At 43.6% G+C, this 20,400-nt stretch overlaps 1 protein-coding gene across 1 annotated transcript in view; it reads left to right on the forward strand.

The window, feature by feature from the left end:
- LOC109471813 (titin-like) overlaps window positions 1-20,400 on the forward strand; it is a 309,005-nt gene that overhangs the window by 257,399 nt on the left and 31,206 nt on the right. Inside the window, 3 exon segments of the mRNA XM_019771168.1 lie at window positions 7,934-8,124; window positions 8,828-8,939; window positions 13,873-13,938. Coding sequence (XP_019626727.1) covers window positions 7,934-8,124; window positions 8,828-8,939; window positions 13,873-13,938 — 369 coding nt within the window.

Genomic DNA, 20,400 nt, shown 5'->3' on the forward strand with positions numbered 1-20,400 from the left:
GCATGCTGCCGCCTAACGTAACGTGACGTCATGCTGAAGCTACCATCTCACATTACATTTTGTTTGAACAGAACAAAGTGAACACAAAAAATACAAACATTTACGTACACAATATATTGTACATACATGCAACAACACAGTACAGCAACAGATCACTAACAATGAAGCACGAATGACACATCCGCTAAATAGAAGTTGGCACCATGAACCAGATAGTGAGTCAGTTGGTCAGTTAGTGAGTCAATCAGTGAGTGAGTCAGTCTGTAAGTCAGTCAGTGAGTAAGTCAGTTAATGATTCAGGCAGGCAGTGTGTATGCGTGTGAGTGAGTCAGAACATGTGTAAGTCAGTGAGTGAGTAGGTCTTAGTAAGTAAGTCAGTGACTCAGTCAAGTCAGTCAGTGAGTGAGTGTGTCAGTCAGTGAGTGAGTCAGTCAGTCAGTGAGTGAGTGAGTTAGTCAGTATGTATGTAATGTATGTAAGACCCATAACCGTGAACGGTCGTAGGGGCATCATGACAGCCAGCAGCATGTCTGGACTTGCCACGATGTTTCATTAGGCTTATAATCTTGGCGGCGCCTATCTCCTCTCCAAGATTTTGGCTGGTACAGACGGGGTTTGCCAGGCCTCCGTCCGGGTGAATGATGTATTACTAACGAGTTAGTCAGTGAGCTAAACCAAATGCAAGAAACATAATGACAAGGCGGACATACCCACCGGCAGAGAAACAGTGTTACACACACCCAACATTAAGTACCAACTTCCCCTACAGTTATAAATGGTGCAAAGTCTCGCCATGCAGCCAACCTGTGAAAGAAACATAATATGAATGAATGAATGACTTGGGTATGAATGTGCCAGTGATCCAATGCAGCAAATATACATGCATGGTTAATCAATAAAAATCCAAGCAGATACGTGACGGCTACCATAATATACACCGATATAAACACACATCCTCACGAAAAACAACAGACGCACATTCTGGAAAACTTTATCCGTTACGGACATTATAAAATGCCCCCGCCATTGGGGCGTTGCCAAAAACAGGTTGGCAGCTTCAGCATGGTTCTGTATAAAGCATAATCTCCAAGCAGATGCAGGGTGGCAAAAGACAGCCGGGTGGCCTACGGACCCTCTCTGGCGAATGGATAATCTCCAAGCAGATACGGTGGGGCAAGGGGATTTCATGTTAGCCGCCTGTGTCCATTGGCCGACATTATCCAACGTTCGAACGTTGGATACAGGCGGCCAATGGATTATGCGGCTAATATAAAGTCCTCTTGCCCCACCGTATCTGCTTGGAGATTAGCGAATGAATACTGCCTGGCCAATTTGATACTGTCTTTTGCCACCCTAGTATCTGCTTGGAGATTAGTTAAAGCAACCCGACGTAGTGTGCTGCTTGTTTAAAAAGAAAAAGCTGAAGTAACCCGACGCCAACATTAGGTCCGAGGACGCTCAGTGTCAAAACGGAATCAGTGGACATCACGGGGGAAGGCAGCGAGGCGATGGACAAGGTGCAGCGCCGGCAGCTGCGGACAGGGGGCGCTAGTCATCCCATCCACACGCTCTTCAAACGGTACCGGTCAAAGGTCGAGAAGTGGGACACCGGCTGTATCGTCTTCAACATCGCAGTTCCAAATAAGGTAATGTTAAACGTTGTGCTGACAGTTCGTTTGTTTGTTTGTTTGTTTGTTTGTTTGTTTGTTTGTTTGTTCGGGATCTCTAGCTCTATTAGTGTGAATTTCACACTACTCTTCCTGGAGTCCGTAGTGAATAATCAGATAAGTAAGTGACACAGGAAAAGTCCATTGCTTGCTGTTTATTAACAATTAAGGTTACTAGATAAAGGTAGTCCCATAGCCTCTTTAAGGCCGTAGGGGCAGTGGGCTGTTGATCCACTGTGTCTAGTGCACGGTATTGGAAGGCGGAGCCAATCCCTCTCCTTACAACGCGTGCCGTTTGTTTGTTTGTTTGTTTGTTTGTTTGTTTGTTTGTTTCAAGGATATCTAGCTCTGTGATACTAGTAACTTCTAATATCTATGACTCTGAGTATGTGACTCACAAAAGCTGACTTTCAGATTCTCCCATCACTACCAAAATTCTTACCAACCATACGCGTTGGATGTTTTTCGATGTTTTTAAGGCAAATCCTTCTATTGGGGGGTCTTCACACATAAAGTAGGTGACGATACAGTCTAATCAAACCCAGTTGTTTCTTCTCTGAAAGACTTTATTCCACAAGAGTGCAAAACTTAGTAACAGTATAACGCGTGTGTCTGAATAAAACTGAAACTGAAACTGTGACAAGAGGAATCTGTGCTTTTAACATTACTGAGGAATATGGTACAGTCATATTCACCCTCAGTGTTCAACAAGGGATGAACAGGATAAACAATATATTCATAATCAAAGCCAGTTATTGGTCCTTTTACGTCACATCAGAGATGGAAATGAGGAAGTGCAAATTTTTCGGCTGGGTTTTCAGCTATACCCCACGTGGAGAGCGTATGCACGAGAACGCAGATCGCGCGATAGAAGAGTATCTAGCCTTGGATGTTATTGAATGCGCCCAAAGGATGCAAGAGAGAAGATTTGCCACAGGCACGGTTCTGGATACGCGCGGACTGTCCAGAACTGTGTCAGAACATGTTTCTGGATAAACCAGACAGACTTTTGTGTGATTCCAAGCGAAGGAGGAAGCGAAGCGGCAGTACCGCGACAGTGTCCGTGTGTATCTATTAGTTCCATGTATGAATAGGATCAGGCACGGTTCTGGATATAGTCTCCACGTATCCAAGAACGTAGTTTTGCCCCAGGCACGGTTCTTGATTGTCTACGCGTATCCAAGAACGTAGGTTTGCCCCAGACAAGGTTTTAGATACAACAGAGACAGAGATTGTCTGACTTGCTCACCACAGGAGGAAGCGAAGCGGCTGTACAAGGATAGTCAGTCCGGAGAGCTGCAGAAGATGCTGGAAAAGGTCCTCATAACTGACGAGGTGCGGCGGGCCGCTAAGGGCAGGAAGGTGAGTTTTCCTTTTGTTTATTCCTTTGTTTATTTTCACATAGAAAACAGCCCATGTAGTAACGTAGATGAACACGCTAGAGGAGGCCCAAAACCCTAGAGTATGCAGGCATATATTTCTTACGTTTGGCGTATGAATTACCTAGTCAGGAAGGTTGTTTATTTGTCTAGTTATTTTCACATAAAAGACATATCATGTAGTAACATCAGCAAAAAAGAACATACAGAGAGAGACAGATTTTCGTAGGCATCCCTTTCTCTATAAATTATGGTACTTGGTGTTCTTAAAATGTCTGCCATTTAGAGAAGTGATATATTTGCATGTCTATGACCGGCTGTTGGGCTCAAATGTACTTTACGTTTCTTGGAGTGACTAACGTTTTAAAGAACTCAAAAACAGTGAATCTAAACTCCATTTAAAAGTGCACAAAAACCGCTTTCCAATGATATGAAACAGCGAGATCGATAAAGAATCAACGGAGATATGGTAAACCAAAGTTACCATGTTTTACGCACGTTAGAAGTTTGTTTACGTCTGCCACGTGCGCGCCCACGTGTTGCCCACGTGCTAACTGATCACGTGTACGGCGCGTGATCCTGCAGGTGACGCTGAAAGTCTCCATCTCCGAAGAGGAGTACCTGGAACTGTGCAGGAAGTTCGACGAAGACCAGCAAATTCTCAAGACAAGGAAGAAAAGAGGTGGGCCTTCTTACTTCTCACGTCTTAAGTCATGCCTTGTTGTGGCCGGCGTCTTAGTTTTGTGGAAGTTTTGCCTCAGAAAGAAGAGTTGTCTTATGTCTTGTGTGTGTTGCCGCCAGTTGTCGTCTGCTATGTTTTGATATGCTAATTTGGATTGCGTCATAGGTACGGCATGTTGAGATGACTTCTCCACGTGTTATGTTCACTTTATTGTAGCGTTAGTTTTTACCAATATTTGCTACCATGGTTTCACTACAATAAAGTGAATAAATACCGAAAGTTTTGTCTCAGAAAGAAGAGTTTTTCTCTAATGTTTTGAGCGTGCTGTCGTCTGCTGTGTTTTGATATGCTAATTAGGATTGCGTCATAGGTACGGTATGTTGTGATGACTCTCCAAGCAGATGTTTGGGTTTTGGCTTCTTTCTGTCGCGTTTTTAGGCTTTTTTATCGGGCTTTCTTTTTTCAACTGTTTTTTTTACGCCAAGGTTTGGTGTAAAAAAACTGATGTAACGTTACATGACAATATAAACGTGCTAGTTATTCGGTATGTGAAAGAGTCATCACAACATACAATACCAAATTAGCATATCATAATATAGAAGGCGACAACAGCACAAGACATGACATAGTGCTTTCTTCTAGCGTCATTTTACAGCAATATTTGCTATAAACAATACAGAGTTAGAGACTGGTAACAGGTTTTAGTGGGAAAGAATAGTTAGAAACTATGTCAGAAAATACTGTAAGCTGAACTATGTTAATGCTGTATGTATGTATGTACTTGCTATCATTCTTGCGCCAAAATCATCTTGGCTTTATTTTATAACATAGCAGGCGACAACACACAAGACATGACATAGTGATTTTATCTATTCTAGCGTCATTTTACAGCAATACCTGCCAACAATATAGAGTTAGAGACTGGTTTTAGTGGGAAAGAACTGTTAGAATCTACGCATGACAGAATATACTGGAAGCTGGACTATGTTAATGCTTCGTATGTATGTATGTATGTACTTGCTATCATTCTTGCGCCAAAAACATCGTCGGAAAAAGAATTGTCGTTAGAAGTGCCATTGCCATTTTCGTTGGCCCTCTAGATGCAGCATAGCGATGTATTCTATTCTTGAAGAAGACATTTTGGCCCAGAAACGTGGCTTAGCTTCTTTAAGGCATCTAGAAAACATTCTTCAACATCTACGATGTCTCAAGGGTTGGAACAGCCCGACAAGGTTATGCAACAGGGCAAGAAACAGCTCCTGGCAAAGGATTTAAAGATCAGGCTCTGTTGAACTGAATCAGACGCAAAGTAGAAAGTTGGAAGCAAACTTCAGAAAGAACGTTTAGAAAGCTGAAAGTTACTGACCTCCAAAGTTATGCACGAAGACTGAAAATAGCTACCGGCAATAGTACAGGATTTAAAGATATGTGACTCCCACTTAATTGAATTACACACGAGAACTTTAGGCTCAGTTTCCAGACTTCGCGTTTCCTATCTGAAATGGGTTAACAGTTTGTCCTTGACTAAGCCTGGAGAGCGAGGTTATGGTAACTTTGTGTGTGTCAGCATATTTTCCCCAGTATGCACATTTGTGATGACCCTGTGGCTGTGCGCTTTCTGAAATCAGGAACATTTTTCTCGCAGTAAGCACGAGATTACGGCTGGGCCAAACAAAAACCATTTCACGTTTCCCATCACAAACCAGCATTGACTGTAAATAACATGAAAACAAATACGTACAATATTTGACATCTTTTCAAGCTACCTGCATTTCATTAGTAGTAGGGGACTTAGTATTTCTATTGATAAAAACTCATGTATTTATTATTACCACCACAAACTGGCATTGGCGGTAAACAACATCAAAACAAATACGTACATATTGACATCTTTTCAATCCACCTGGATTTCATAAGTAGTAGGGCAATTCCTCTGCATTTCTCCTCTGGTTTCTCAGTCACTGACGAAAGGTAGTGGATACTACCTGAAACGTCTGACCATTTCCAAAATCATATCCAGTTGCTTGAGTAACTGTTTTTGATGTATCTTATTACCTGGATGTCTAACCTTCACCGACATATCCAGTTGCTTGAGTAACTGCTTTTTGGCGTATCTTATTACCTGGATGTCTAACCTTCACCGACATAGTAGGACAATTATTTCAAATGCTAAAATCTCGATGTCGCTCATGACCTTCTGTGGCAACCTTTGACATAGAACACAATCACGTGGTTGTTGATCCTGAGCCAATCTTTTCGCTGAGTTACGACTTGTAATGATCACTAACACGCCGGAACTAAACATGCCTCATGGCTCACAACGTTCCTGGGATGTTTTCTGTAGTGACCTCTTCTTCCAACCACGCGACCTTCACCCATTAGAACGCGACCTTCAAATCCTTAAAGGATTTCTTGTAAAACGCTGAAGGCGAAGATTTCGTGTAAAACGCAGAAGGCAAACGTTAAAACAAACATCTGTGTGATATCCTAAGTAAATTGTTGCACACTGCCGACCCTACTAAATTTACCGCAATGCTTTTCCAGGATCCCTCCATGCAGACCCTCATTCAAATGTAAGAACATAGCCTTCAAGGATTTCTTGTAAAAGGCACAGACATCTGGGTGATATCCGAAATTATAACTGTTAAGCATGACCCTGCTAAATTTACCATAAAGAGTTTTCAGGATCCCCCCATTCAGACCCTCAACCAAATGTAAAAACATGACCCCCAGACGCTCGAAAGATTTCTTGTAAAACGCACAGAAGGCAAACCGGAAATCCGCTGAAAAATGTTTACAGGAAATTTTGGGGGTCACAGAATAAAAACTACTACCTGCCATTTAAAACATGACGTTGCTGACGTCACAAGTCTCCTTCCCGCCAAATATGGTGACGTCTGTCCTGTCAGGTATCTCGTTGCTATGGCGACGTGACGTCACGGTACGTGCAGGTATTTCGCTGGGTCGGCTGTTTCAGTTTGTCGTCTGACAGCCGAGAGGTTGAAAGCTCCGAGTGAGAGTCTTAAACAGAAGTGCTCTTCACGACTTAACCTTCTCTAAGGCTCAGCTTCTCGTGTCTTGCGAGATTTCTTATGTGCATTTCATCGGCGGACTTGAGGTAGGATCCTTAAAACGGTTTAGACGTAGTTTATTCTTCGGTCTTCTACTTATTACATAACCTTGAGGCGCTCAAGTATTTCTAAGAACGTAGCTGGATAGGAATTCCTTTAGTTGGTGAGGTTTTTTCATGTTCTAGTTCCATAAATAACGTTTTCAAGAAGGATAAATAAAGTAGCTGAACTTCTCCGTTCGCCAGGCGCGTTTCTAAAAGGTGTGACAGTTTTGTGTCCACTTTAAATGTAACTTTTCTCCCCAAAATGTGGCAAATGACAAGATAATTAATTTGAAATATTCTCCCAAGGGACCATGTAAGCCAGTATATGTAGCCATTGTACCTGTTTATGTTTTCAGTTGCAACATTTAAAACACGGGTTAAATCTGCGCATGTGGAGATCACAGTACTTAGTCTCTAATCTGACAGCTTCAAACAACACTTGAACTGTTACATGTACGCCGCTGGCCACTTTTAAACCGCGAGACCTACCCGTACCAACCACGGCTGGACACTCTGTGTTTGTCTGTTTATTGCTCCAATTTCTTGTGTTGGAAATAAGTTTAACTTTGCTTCATAAGATCTGTTCATTTGTTTGTTTGTTTGTTTATTTGTTTATCTATTGTTTATGACATAAACCAGGTAAACCAGTGAAAAAGATCCTGCTCTTTGCGTCCGACATCGGCCTGTTTGTTTATTCGTTTATTTTTTATGACGTTTTCGCAGGTAAACCGGCTACGAAGATTTGGCCCTTCGCTGCGTTTGTTTGCTTGTTTGTTTATGTATTATAACGTCTCCGCAGGTAAACCCGTGACGATGATCCGCCCGTTTGCGTCGGACATCGCTCCGTTTGTTTGTTTGTTTGTTTATTTATTTATTATGACGTTTCCACAGGTAAACCAGTGACGAAGATCCGCCCGTTCGCGTCCGACATCTCTCCGTATATTTGTTTGTTTGTTTGTTTGTTTATTTGTTTATTATAACGTCTCCGCAGGTAAACCCGTGACTAAGATCCGGCCGTTCGCGTCGGACATCGCTCCGTTTGTTTGTTTGTTTGTTTGTTTGTTTGTTTATTGTTTACGACATTTTTCAGGTAAACCCGTGACGAAGATACGCCCCTTTGCGTCGGACATCGCGCCGCACACCTTGACGCTGACGTGGCACCCACCTGAGGACGACGGCGGCTCTTTGATCACGTCTTACGCCGTGGAGATGTTTGACGTGTCGGACGGAAAGTGGCAGACGCTCACCACAACCTGCCGCAGACCGCCGTACCCGGTCAAGGTACGGAGGCTGATATTTATCTATCTTATTCGCATATACTTACTGTGGAGTAGACAAAAATAATAACATTTACATACTTAACTAGATTCTCTCCTTACACATACAAATAGAAGTAACGTCAACCAAAGCAAGACACTAGTAGTAACAATGATTAAGACACAAGAAAGAATTACATAACGAGGAATGCGCATTTTAGTACATAATAACTGTTTGATTATATGACTCTTCTCCAATTTTTTCCCAAGTATTTGGTGGTCTTTGCTAGTCTGTGAAACTTTGTCTTACTACAATGTCTGAAAGAGGAAAATTTTACTTCAAGCTTCAAGTGACACTTTTTATGCCCTGTTACGGTACGTACGGAGGCCCTAATGTCTACCTTCCTCACGCTCTCTCTACAGAAGTTTTATGTTTACCGAAAGAAAACATGTTGTTTTTACTCTGTTTCCTCCTCTTCTTCCTCTTCTCCAAACTAATAAGGTCAATGACCTGGACCAGACGTCTGTCACCGTGGTAACTAGTACATCATGTTGTAATTTTATAGCAGGAGGGATTTAGACTCCTGTCACCCTACATATAAATGTGTTTGAGTAAGAATTAACAGGGTAGACCACATGAGAAGTCGCTGCACTTAGCTGTAGTTCTAAGACCTTAGGAAACCTTTGTACTTTAGTTGTGTCAATAAAAATTGTTTTATTACCTGTAGGGCCTGAACCCTTCTGCCACGTACCGGTTCCGTATCCGTGCTGAGAACGCGTACGGCGTGAGCGAGGCCGGGCCGCTCTCGGACCCCATCCTCACCAAGGAGCCTGAGCAAGGTGAGCGCGTCTAACAACTTCTATATGTTGTTCAATGTTGTCCTTATTCTTATTCTTGAGAAGATACTGTGCAGCACCAATCTGTTGGGGTGAGATGCACTGGGGGGAGTGCGCTGCGCCCTTATTGACTCCCCAAGTGTAGTAGTACGGCTTCCTTGAACTTGTCGATGTCAGGCTCTGCGATTTTTGTTAAGACTGATGGAAATAGAAATATCTGCAGCAATCTTTGTGGAATTGATGTTCTTGTATCTGCGATTGTTCTGCCTGTGACAGTTTGTTGGTTTTCATTTATATTCATTAAATATATACGGCACATGGCGCATATCCAGAAATGTGATGTTTAAAATGTCTATAACAGGACTCCTCCTAAATCGTACCTATGTATACTACCGGCTGCATGTATAAACTAAGTTAGCGCATTGACTCCAGAAAGTGCTATAGCAACAAGTAGCCTGTAGGGGACTCAAGGTTATACTTTTATGTTGCCCTATGTTGTTTGTCGTACACTCAATTGTATAGTTTGTATAAGTGACTGTTAAATGACGTCATATGATTGGCAGGATAAAATTTAAAGTTGCCCCTTGACCTGATATTTCCCGACAGCCCGTAAGTGCCACCAGTATCAGTGATTAGCAGGTTGTTTTAAGTACAGCGCGATAGCACGACCTGAGCTGACAGTGTTTTTATTCTGGTACGGTTTGGGGCCTCATTTATTTAGTATTATGGTTTACGTCCATGGTATTTCTGCGAATGTCGAGCTGGAATGAATTATAAAAGTCCCTGCCGAAACCTTATGAGTTCCTTGCCTGTTTTAAGTATAGCGCGATAGCACGACCCGATCTGCGGTTGTCTTTATTCTGTACGGGTTTGGGCCTTCTGGATTTATTGTTAAGGTTTGCATCAATGGTATTTTTGTGAATGTACCGATGCAGTGAGTCCCTGCCTAAAGGTTTACGATTCGGAGCGGGTTGTTTTAAGTACAGCGCGATAGCACGACCCGAGCTGACAGTGTTTTTATTCTGGTACGGGTTTGGGCCTTCTGGATTCATTCTTATGGTTTACGTCCGTGGTATTTCTGGTGAGTTTTGAAAATTTCCCTGCCTAAAGCTTACTTGTAAGTTCCACGCAATGTCTCGAAAACTTGCCGCTTTTCTTTGATTTTTAACAATTTGCAATTTGTTTCACAGCTTTTCAGATAAACTTTGTTTTGTTATTCTTATCAAAGAGGTTTTAGCTGTGTGTGGCAGTCTTAGGGTCCTATTTCCCTGCAGAATTATGAAAGTTGACGAGAAACCAGTAATGTTTCCCTACCGCCCACCCTAAGAAGATGAGAAGGAGAGGCAAATTTGCAAAATTGTATATAATTATGTATTGTTTTCTTGTTTCTATGTGGAAGTCTATGGGTATCCAGCTGAATTATAAGACTTGACGTGAAACCAGTAATGTTTCCCTACCGCCCAGCCTAAGAAGTTAAAAGCCAGCGGAGAATTTGTTTGCACCCGGCTAGTTTAGATGAGAAGTGTTGGCTGTCGCCGTGAGACTACACAGACTCGGCGCTATCGCCCGTGCCAAGCGGGGCGCTTGTCTTTTTCTCTGTACTCTCCAAGCAGAGTTGTAAGCTTTGGGTTAGCCTCCATAGCATGCCAAAACTGGTGGTTTTTTTTTTGGGGGGGGGGCTTCGTGGTCTTTGGGATCTTTTATGTGCTATTTTCTGATTGCATGTAGACAGCATAGCCGGCCTGGTTGAATTAACTCCGTTTTTAGAACTGGGCTAATCAGAAAACAGCCGAAGACCACCAAATCCCCAGTTCTATAAGCCTGCTACGGAGGCTAGCTTTGGGCATTGTATACAGAACTGCACAGTGGCTATCCAGTTCTGTACAAACAGAGGGTTAGGGCTCAGATATTATGTCCAGTTAACGTTTGCACCCGGCTAGTTTAGATGGGAAGTTTTGGCTGTCGGTGTGAGACTAGTCTACACAGACTCGCGCGCTATCGGGGGGACCGCTTGTGCCAATCGGAGGACACTTTACTTTCTTTTTCTGTACTCTCCAAGCAGAGGTTTATACTTCGTGTCTATCTAGCTCTATGCATGAATGGGTTAGGGTTAGGATCAGGCACGGTTCTGGATAGTCTCCGCGTATCCAAGAACGCAGTTTTGCCCCAGGCACGGTTCTGGATACGCGTGGACTCTGACCATGGCTACAACATCGGCTGATGTCTTTTTTTTCTCCAGCCAAACAGCCAGCCAATTGGGTACTGCCAGCCGTTTTGTAGCCACCAATTCACCAAATGATCTGCTTGTAGATTTGGTCATTTCAGTAAATGAAATCCATAAATGATGCCGAAAAGCTGCCCTTAGCCCATGTAGCACAGCGACATACCGTATTCTTGAACAAGACATTTTGGCACAGAAACGTGGCTCAGGGCGTCAAGAAAACATTCTTCGAGATCCACGATGCAGAGAAACGTCCTAAGGGTTAGAAAGGGAAAGTTGAACAGCCTGACAAGGTTACGCAACAGGTCAAGAAATAGCTCCCGGCTGAAGTACAGGATTTAAAGATCAGGCTCTGTTGAACTGAATCAGACTCAAAGTAGAAAGTTGGAAGCAAACTTCAGAAAGAACGTTTAGAAAGCTGAAAGTTGCTGACCTCCAAGTTATACACGAAGACTGAAAATAGCTGCCAGCAAATGTACAGGATTTAAAGATGTAAAGAATCCGTCTGAAGTGAATTGTACATTAGGCTTAGTTTCTAGGCTTAACATTTCCTGGCTTGGTTCACAGTCTCACATTGTCGGCTTTCATTTTTGTACCGCTATATCTTTCATTTCGCCAGTCAACCGGTACCGTATTGGTTACATCACTGCAAATTTGATACTTTCTTGCCAATTCGATATTGTAAATCGTTCTTGAACTTCCCCTAGACTGCTGAACCCGCAGTCATTCCATTCCCCGCCATAAAACGTATTCTATTTTATAAACTTAAACAAAGCTGTTTTATAATGAAAATTAAACTGTTCTCCAACACACATTCTGTTGTAAACCGTCCTTAGACTTTACCTAGATGGGGTTAGCCCTCAGGCATCCCTTTCCCCGTATTGGTCGCGATGTCAGGTATTTATTCGGCCCTGAGAGGAGCCTAATGATCTGGCAGCGCTGCCAAGTTCACGGTTCACCTTGTGTTGGGGTGATCCCTGTACGGACTGGAATGTCGTGTCATCAATCATGTGGAGCATGGTAGTTTCCCAAATATGCAAATTAGCAAAACGTATGCAAATGCCAATCATCTACACAAAACTATCGCCAAGTTCACGGTTCACCTTGTGTTGGGGTGATCCCTGTACGGGCCGGAATGTCAGGCGATAAATCACTGGGAGCACGGTATGTTCCCAAATATGCAAATCACCAATCATGTGGAGCATGGTATTTTCCCAAATATGCAAATCATCAATCATGTGGAGCATGGTATTTTCCCAAATATGCAAATTAGCAAAACGTATGGAAATGCCAATCATCTACACAAAACTATCGCCAAGTTCACGGTTCACCTTATGTTGGGGTGATCCCTGTACGGACTGGAATGTCTTGAGCCCCGGCAAACTACTAAAAGAATGCCTTTAAGGCTTTAGAAAACTTCTGTACTAAAGTTTCTGTCACTTCTTGATTTTCTGAAGCTCTGTCTAGCAAGTAAGGCACACGTGTGGGGAAGCGTGATAGTCTATGAAAGTTGTCCTCATTTCTGTAATCTTATCAAAACGTGTCCGACTGACAGTCAACATCAGACTCTTCAAATCTGAGACGGACACTCATCAGACCCCGTAGCAGACAGTCTGACATGTTTCTACTAAAGATCCGTCCCGTGCAAATTCCAGAATAGAACGGAGTAATGTGTGATTCTTACTTCTTTTTAGTGACGCAGAAGAAGAGTGGCAAAAACGCCTCGAAGAAATCTCCGTAGTCCGTAATTTATCCAGTAGCAGAGCTTGATTTTTCTTTTAATATCAGATATTTAACATTCATCAACGTACCTTGCACAGTTTATATGTAAAGACAGTCGTATGACGTTTCTAAGATAGCACAGGCTGCCTAGAAAAATGTTGAGACTGCAAGGCCCAACTGTCTTCCTTGTCCTTGCCGTTAAGATTTGTAAAAAAAAGGTATTGCCTGCGTATTGCCTGCAAGTAAGCCAGAAAATGTTGAGAAGGGGGTGTTTTAACCCCACAGTCCCGTGACCTCTCCATGACCTTACGGCAGTTTAAGAAGTGACTATGAGGTTCCGTTTGACTTCCTTCTGACAACATCTTAGACAAACAAACTTCAGCGGCCTTGTCACTTTTCTTCTTCTTGTTCTTGCTTTTTTTTTCCAACACTTCTGCAGAACGCACTTCGCCTGTGCAAAGCTCACGATCAGCATAGCATAGTGTGACCCCCATGAGAGCCTCAGACCTGTATGTTGTACGTGTAACCCTCATGAGATCCCCATTCCTTGTGAGTGCAGTATGCTCTGACAGAGAGCAGTATGCTCCTGAGCGCGATCAAACATTGGGGACCCCCCATAAGAGCCTCAGAGCGGTATGATGTACCTGTAACCCCCATGAGAGCCCGGGGCCTGTACAATGTGTATGCTTGTGTGCAGGGTTCTGTGATCCTGACAGAGAGAACAATATTTATCCTCAGCCCGATCAAACATCCAGTCAGAAGGGACCCCGGGATGAACCTGTACGGTACACACCGGGCTGAGGCTCACGCGGGGGTTTGGGGGATCCGTCCCTAGGTCATTATTGCACATGTAGGTATAATTTGGTTAAAGCTTCTAAAACAATTTCACACATACTCGACATGTAAAAGTTGCAGACTCAAGTAGACCGCTTAGTTGTACTTCTAATCCGAAGAAGCGTTCTCCCGGTAACCCCCATGTTGGCCCCCCGCCAGGTCGGAACGACCGATCTTCGGACGGCGGAAAAAAGACGGACTCGACCAGCGGCTCCGACTCGGTAGGTAAGACACAAACCCTTCCTTCCGCTCCTCAAGGCGCCTTCAAGACGTCTTGGCTCGGGTAAAGCTTCCTTGAGACGCCTTGGCTTGGCTGGAGCTTCCTTGAGACGCCTTGGCTTGGCTCAAACTTCCTTCAGACGCCTTGGCTTTGCTGAAGCTTTCTTAAGACGGTGCCCGACTCGCGTGTGCGTCCTACTCGCGTCTTTGAGATTAAGGAGTCGCCTCAAGGCGCCTTGGCTTCGTGGTAAGACATTGAGCTTGAAGTCTTGGCTTGGCTGAAGCTTTCTTAAGACGATACCCAACTCGCGTGTGCGTCTCAAACATTAAGGAATCGCCTCAAGGCGCCTTGGCTTCGCGGTAAGACATTGAGCTTGTTTGGCTTTAAGCTGGATTTAATGTTGAACTTCTGGCGTCTGGCTTGGCTTCTGTGCTGCAGTATACAACGTTATAACCTGTCTGTAGTGTAGTGTAGTGTAGTGTAGTGTAGTTTACAACTATATCGTACCCAGAACCGTGTCTATCTAGTTCTGTGCCTGAATGGGTTAGGATAGGATCAGGCACGGTTCTGGGTAGTCTCCGCGTATCCAATTGAAACGGAGATTTCCCCAGGCACGGTTCTGGATAAGCGTAGGCTGTCCAGAACCGTACCTGGGTATGCTTCTGGATAAATTACGGTTCTGGAAACAATAATAACTGAGGTCAAAATTTTCACAATAGGCAGGTGGCCGCTATAAACATAATAGATATAGGTTAATAGGAAAATTATGTGGCCACATTATCCATATGACCTTTATGTAGAGGTGGTCAATAGTACAGGTTTGACTGTATATTATTGTAAGACTAAGAGTCTTGGCTTCTGGCGTGTGTAGTAGGCCCCCTAGCCTGGCTTTGCTGTGGTCTGTGCAGTTTGGTTACCTCCAAGCTGACAGCAGCGCAAATATTACCATGTGTTGTGTTGAAGCGTGGTGCACACATTTTAGGGGTCTCCAAGTTTGCCAATGACAATTTTGTGTTCTCCTCTTATATAGATAGGTTTCATGCATGCTTACTAAGTTTCATACAAACTTTATTTTCCAGCGCTTTTAAAAGATGTCATGCTTTTATGAGTAGTTTTTTTTTTTGCAATCTTAGGAGTCTATTGTTACTGACGATTTGAACTACGATGTAGCTGATTATAACTATGTTTCTTTATAAATGGTAAAAGAAGTTAAGACTATCTGAAAAGTGTAGTCTTTAATCACACATGCTTTCCGTTTTCAGACAGATTTTTAGTACTTTTTTTTGCAATCTACGATGTTACTGTTTGAACTGTGGATTAGCTGATTGTAACTTTGTTTATATATAACGTTACATACATCTGTAAAAGTAGTTGAGAAAATTGTAGTCTTGAATCATACATGTTGAGAAGAAGTACATGTTACAAAGAGGTGAGTTGAACTGGACCGCCCCTGTGACCGTTATGTCTGAATATTTGTCTTCAAGTCGGCTGAACTGGCACCGGTGCCTCCAAACTGTCAACGCGAAGACCGAGGTACAAAGGGCGTCAGGGCAGAATAGGAACACTGGTGGTGCGATTTCTGTCATATCACATGTTTCTTTTGTCTTTTTACCATTCATTCATTCACTCCTTTTTTCTTTAATTTGCCCCCCGCTCTGCTAAACAGTGCCAAAACACGTCAGAACGGTGGTCGTGTGATGTAACGGCAGAGCATTCGGGTCAGAACCAAGAGGTCCTTGGTTCGAATCCTCCCAAGTCACCGACCTTGTGCCCTTGCGAAAGGCACTTTACACGACTTTCTTCACTTCGGTCAGGTGAAAATGAGTATGCCAGAATGATCATTATCATGATCGTGGGCACTAAAGGAAAACCAACGGTTCTACTATGGACATGTGTCCTACAAAACTGGGACTCCAACTCCAAGACGGTTGCTTGAACCTTTCTCGTGGTTAATGTCGGCTCAAAGACTTTAGATACCGGCGTGTCTCCGACTTAAAGGAAAGACAGGAAAGACCTGCTATTTTTCCTTCGTTACCTCAAGTCACTTGCCCTTTCACCAGCATTTCAAGAACGCTGTTTGGGGCGTCTGTAGTGAAAGTAATAGGCTCTGTAGGGGGATACGTGATCGCTGATTATGTATGTTTCACTGTGGACACAACACGGAGTATTGTTGGGGCAGCATTGGACAGGAGGATGCCGCAACTCGGCCGTTTGTTGTAAAATCACACGGGCGTCTGTTGCCGCAACACGGCCCGGCTGTTGTAAATCTGCGGCAGGTTTGTTGTGAAAACGTTACTGTAAGCGCACCTGTGCGTGGCGCTTTGTTTAGAAGGAGCGAGCCTCCATGGAACGTTACGAACAGGGATCGAGGAAGACACAGAGACGTTCTGCCAAAGTGCTATGCACAGCACACTACTAGTTTATCTGTATCTGTATAGCCGGTATAACCGCCTTTCGGCGTAACACACCAGCTTCGCAGGCACGCGGCGCGGCGGCAGCTGGCTATATTACACCGATCGACTTGTTACACCTAGCCCTTGAACTTCTAGCTCTAGACATTGTTTATAGCTATCTATTGACAATGCCCCTACTGTACTTGGTGACAGTGAGTTCCACTCTGAGATAGTTCTAGGAAAGAATGAATTATTGAACACCTCAATCCTTGGTTGATAACTCTGGTACTTGAAGGCTTGGCTATTTCTTGTTCTCTTCTGGGCTGGTATTAGGTACTTAGTTTCGCTCAGGCACAGTGCTTTTTCACCTTTGTCATTGTTTGGTGTGCATGCATGTGAGGGGGCAGCCAAATACTGAGTACTAGTATAAAGAAGAAATCACAAGGCTTCAAACTAGGCACATTGGGCTTAGTTGTTGCGACAAGCATTAAGCCCTAGTATTTGGGTATTGCGTGGGTGCAGGCGTCACTTCCTGCCAACTTGACCTTATATCAATCTGCCGTAACCAAATACCCCTCCATCCTGCCACTCTACTTCATTCAAATACACAAGCAATCACACCCAAAACAAGGCGGGGCTTTAGTAGATGAGGACTAAATAATAAACTATTTTGTCTTGAAAGTGTAATTTATAGTTCGTGCCTGAGAAAAACTAATCAGAGAATGTGATCCTGAAATGTGAGTGATTTCTCGTCAAGGTGAACCGTTGAAGGACACCCACTAAGACGCCAGTTTATCCTAACTTGTCCTCACATGCGCACCAAACAATGACAAAGGTGAAAAAGTAAACTATATGCTGTGTCTAGCATTTTGGCAGAACGTCTCTTTTCAGGTTTTCGCGTACGTAAGGATGACGTCCCGTCCCATTAAACGTTGAGTCGGAAAAGATATCGCCTGCAACGGGCATCCAACAAAAACCGTGAAAACTTCTACTCTCCAAGCAGAGGTTTGGGGTTATTTTTGGCTTATTTCTAGGCTTTTCTTTTCAGGGTTTCTTTTTTTTTGCACTGGAATTTTTTTTATCCAACCCTTAAAGAAAATAGGAAAATAGAAACCCTGATAAAAGCTAGCCTGGTATCCAGCCTTGTTAGCTTTATAGTCCGCTACCCAAGATCCCCTGACAACTTGGCGGGGAGCGGATCTTGGGTAGCGGACTAAAGCTATAAACAAGGCTGGATACCAGGCTAGATAAAAGCCCAAAACACCCCAAAAATAACCCCAAAACCTCTGCTTGGAGAGTAGAAAAATCCGGGTTTCGCACCGTCCCCGGTACACACAGAGCCGATACGGGCCCATTTGTTTCCGCAAGAATCGTGTAAACACACGTGAAGTTGTCAGACCTTCGAATTTACCCTGGGAATTCCGTGGCCTTATATGGCCCAGTTTGGCGCGTCCCGTCCGTCTGTGCTGACGTCATGACAGGTTTCCCGCCAAATCAGACGACAGAAACACGCCACAGCATCGGATGCAAAATCGCGATTAAATTTTAAAGACAACGAAACACACAATAGAATCCGTAAAAGAAAATTCGTAGATGACCACATATGTTCTTTGGAAATTTCACATTTTTAGTAAGGATCCGTATCTAGTTTATCTAATACCTTTGTTTTGGCAGGAAAACAATGAACCCTTGATTTCATAATTATTGCAAATAATATGCAAGATCCAAAATGATGGTTAAAAGGAAACAAAACACACAGAGGTAAAAGCAACTTGGGAAAACTTCCCTTTTTGGTAGGAATCCGTCTGTGGTTTATCAAGTACGTGTTTTGGCATGAACACAATGGAGACAGTCAGTCAAGAAATCGGCGCCGCATTCTGTTCGTGTTATATTTAGACCGCCCCAAGGTGTAGGTCTTCTTCTGAAGATGTCTTGAGATTTTGAGTATCGAGAAGTCGAGCCAAGACGACACTTTTTAGATTTATTAGACCTCAGATGCCGGAGTATGTAGAGGATGCACGATTAGCGTGTATATCTAGTCTCTACCAGACTAACTACGCTGGCTATATATAGGAGAATATTTGCCAGGGGAGTTTGGCCGCCTTGTAGGTTTGACAGGCCGCACAGGGAACTTGAGAAACTACCTCCCCGCGGCCGGACTCCCTTGGCCCATTTTACTGTCTTTTGCCGAATTCTACGATCCGTATTCCCGTAGAAAGGCCTGGTGGAGGCTAGGTATATCGGTGATTGTGTACTCTGAGGAGGCCGTCCCGGCAATGCCACATTCTGATTTCTTTGCTGTATCAAGAATGCACTTCTTTTTCTTTTCCAACACTTCTTACCAAGACATGACGACTGTACGTAACGATGAGACACACCAATCGCCTTCACTGGTCTCTATCGCAAGGCTCGCACGGAACAACATTCCTGCCACGTCTGCACGGGATGTTTCCGCCGACCCACAGGGACGGTAGAGATCTGTACTGACGTCAGAAAACCCCCAAATGACCGTTTTACCCTGACGGGCCTGACAACTCTGACAGCGTGTTTGTGTCACAAGTCGTAACACTTTACTCCGGGATTAGACGTAATAGTCAACACTCCGGGGCAGTATCTACACTTCCGGTTTTTGTGTCTCGTGTTCTGGACATCCTCTGGCAATGATTTTTGGGTGGTAGATAACTCTTGGTTTCTGGAAGAAGTGATATAGGCTTGAATGCTCTGCGTTGGTGGCGGCATAAAAATAAGTTGAAAAAACTTGAGTGTGTCGTCGCCATGTCAACGCTGGAATAGAAAAAAACTACATGTATCTTACTCGAAATGTGACCCAAAAAATGTTGAAGAGATAAACTCACCATACATCACAAGACAGTGACGTAAAAACGCAGAATAGGCCACAAAAGGCCAACAAAACATGCCCTACTACGTATCTGTTTGGAGGCTGTACTTTGTTTGTGTGCCCGGGACTCTGGTGACCTATACCGGCTGCCCGTGTTTAACCAGTGTTAAGTGGTTCAGTTGTGACCTTCACGTCTCGACAAATGTCTTTAAGACGTGATACATAAATCACGTCTCGCCTCCTGACTAAGAAAGAGCCCACCGCTTCTGATCGTGTCTTTAAGAAAGGGCTGCCTTTCTTTAAGAAAAGGCTGTCGCCTGTTAATTTTTTCTCACCGCTGCTTTTGTGATTCCTCAATTTCACTCTCCCTCTTTTTTGTGGCCCGAAAAGGACAGGAGGGTTTGTTTGATTTACCTTTTCTCTGTTCCCGGCGTTTGGGCAAATTTGTTCTCGAAGTTCGAAGAGAAAGCCCGAGTCTTTGTAAGGCTGAGATCACATTTCCAAACCGGGGCCCTGGGCTGTTTCCGTGAGCAAAAATTACACAATTCATATGAAAAGTATACCCAAAACGTTTCAAGTCTAGGGTGGACAAACATCTGTCTCTACATGTATACAGTTCCTTAATGTAACCTAAAACATGTAAGTGGTTCGTATGAACGTTGTTTTGAGGCGAAAATTGAACTAGTAAATAAAAAAAAATCTATGGTGCTCATGGTAAATTTTCTTTGTTTTGTTGTCTTGTAATTAATTGCATATGATACTTTGCGTTCTCACAACTCGCCCAGCCGGACGATAGCTGGGATCGTAACCTTAGCAACGTTTGACTGACGTGTGTGTCGGACGACTTTTACCTCAGAATTACCTTCTACATTTCCTGTAACACAAGAACACACAAATGGAGCCAAGGCATTTCGAAATGTCAGATGATGTCAGCGATTTAAGATAAAAAGATACCGAAACAGCATTTTCTACACGACTTGCGAAATTGCGACCCTCCTGCAAGAATGCGAAGCACGAAATGTCGGAATTTGACATACAAATCATAAGCCATATTCCACATACAGACTCCCCCTCCCCACACAGATGCCTACAGCCACTGTTCACATACAACGTTCCTTCCTTTAACGTAGTCTCCACCAGACTTCTTTTGCGGGGTGAATAAATCGTAGAAATCGGCCTAAAAAGGGTATTAATTGGCCAGAGAAGGTAGCCGGCCAGAGAAGCTCCATTGCCCC

This window comes from Branchiostoma belcheri, unplaced genomic scaffold (genome assembly GCF_001625305.1).
Source record: "Branchiostoma belcheri isolate BF01 breed outbred unplaced genomic scaffold, Haploidv18h27 scaffold26, whole genome shotgun sequence".
Classification (NCBI taxonomy): domain Eukaryota; kingdom Metazoa; phylum Chordata; class Leptocardii; order Amphioxiformes; family Branchiostomatidae; genus Branchiostoma; species Branchiostoma belcheri.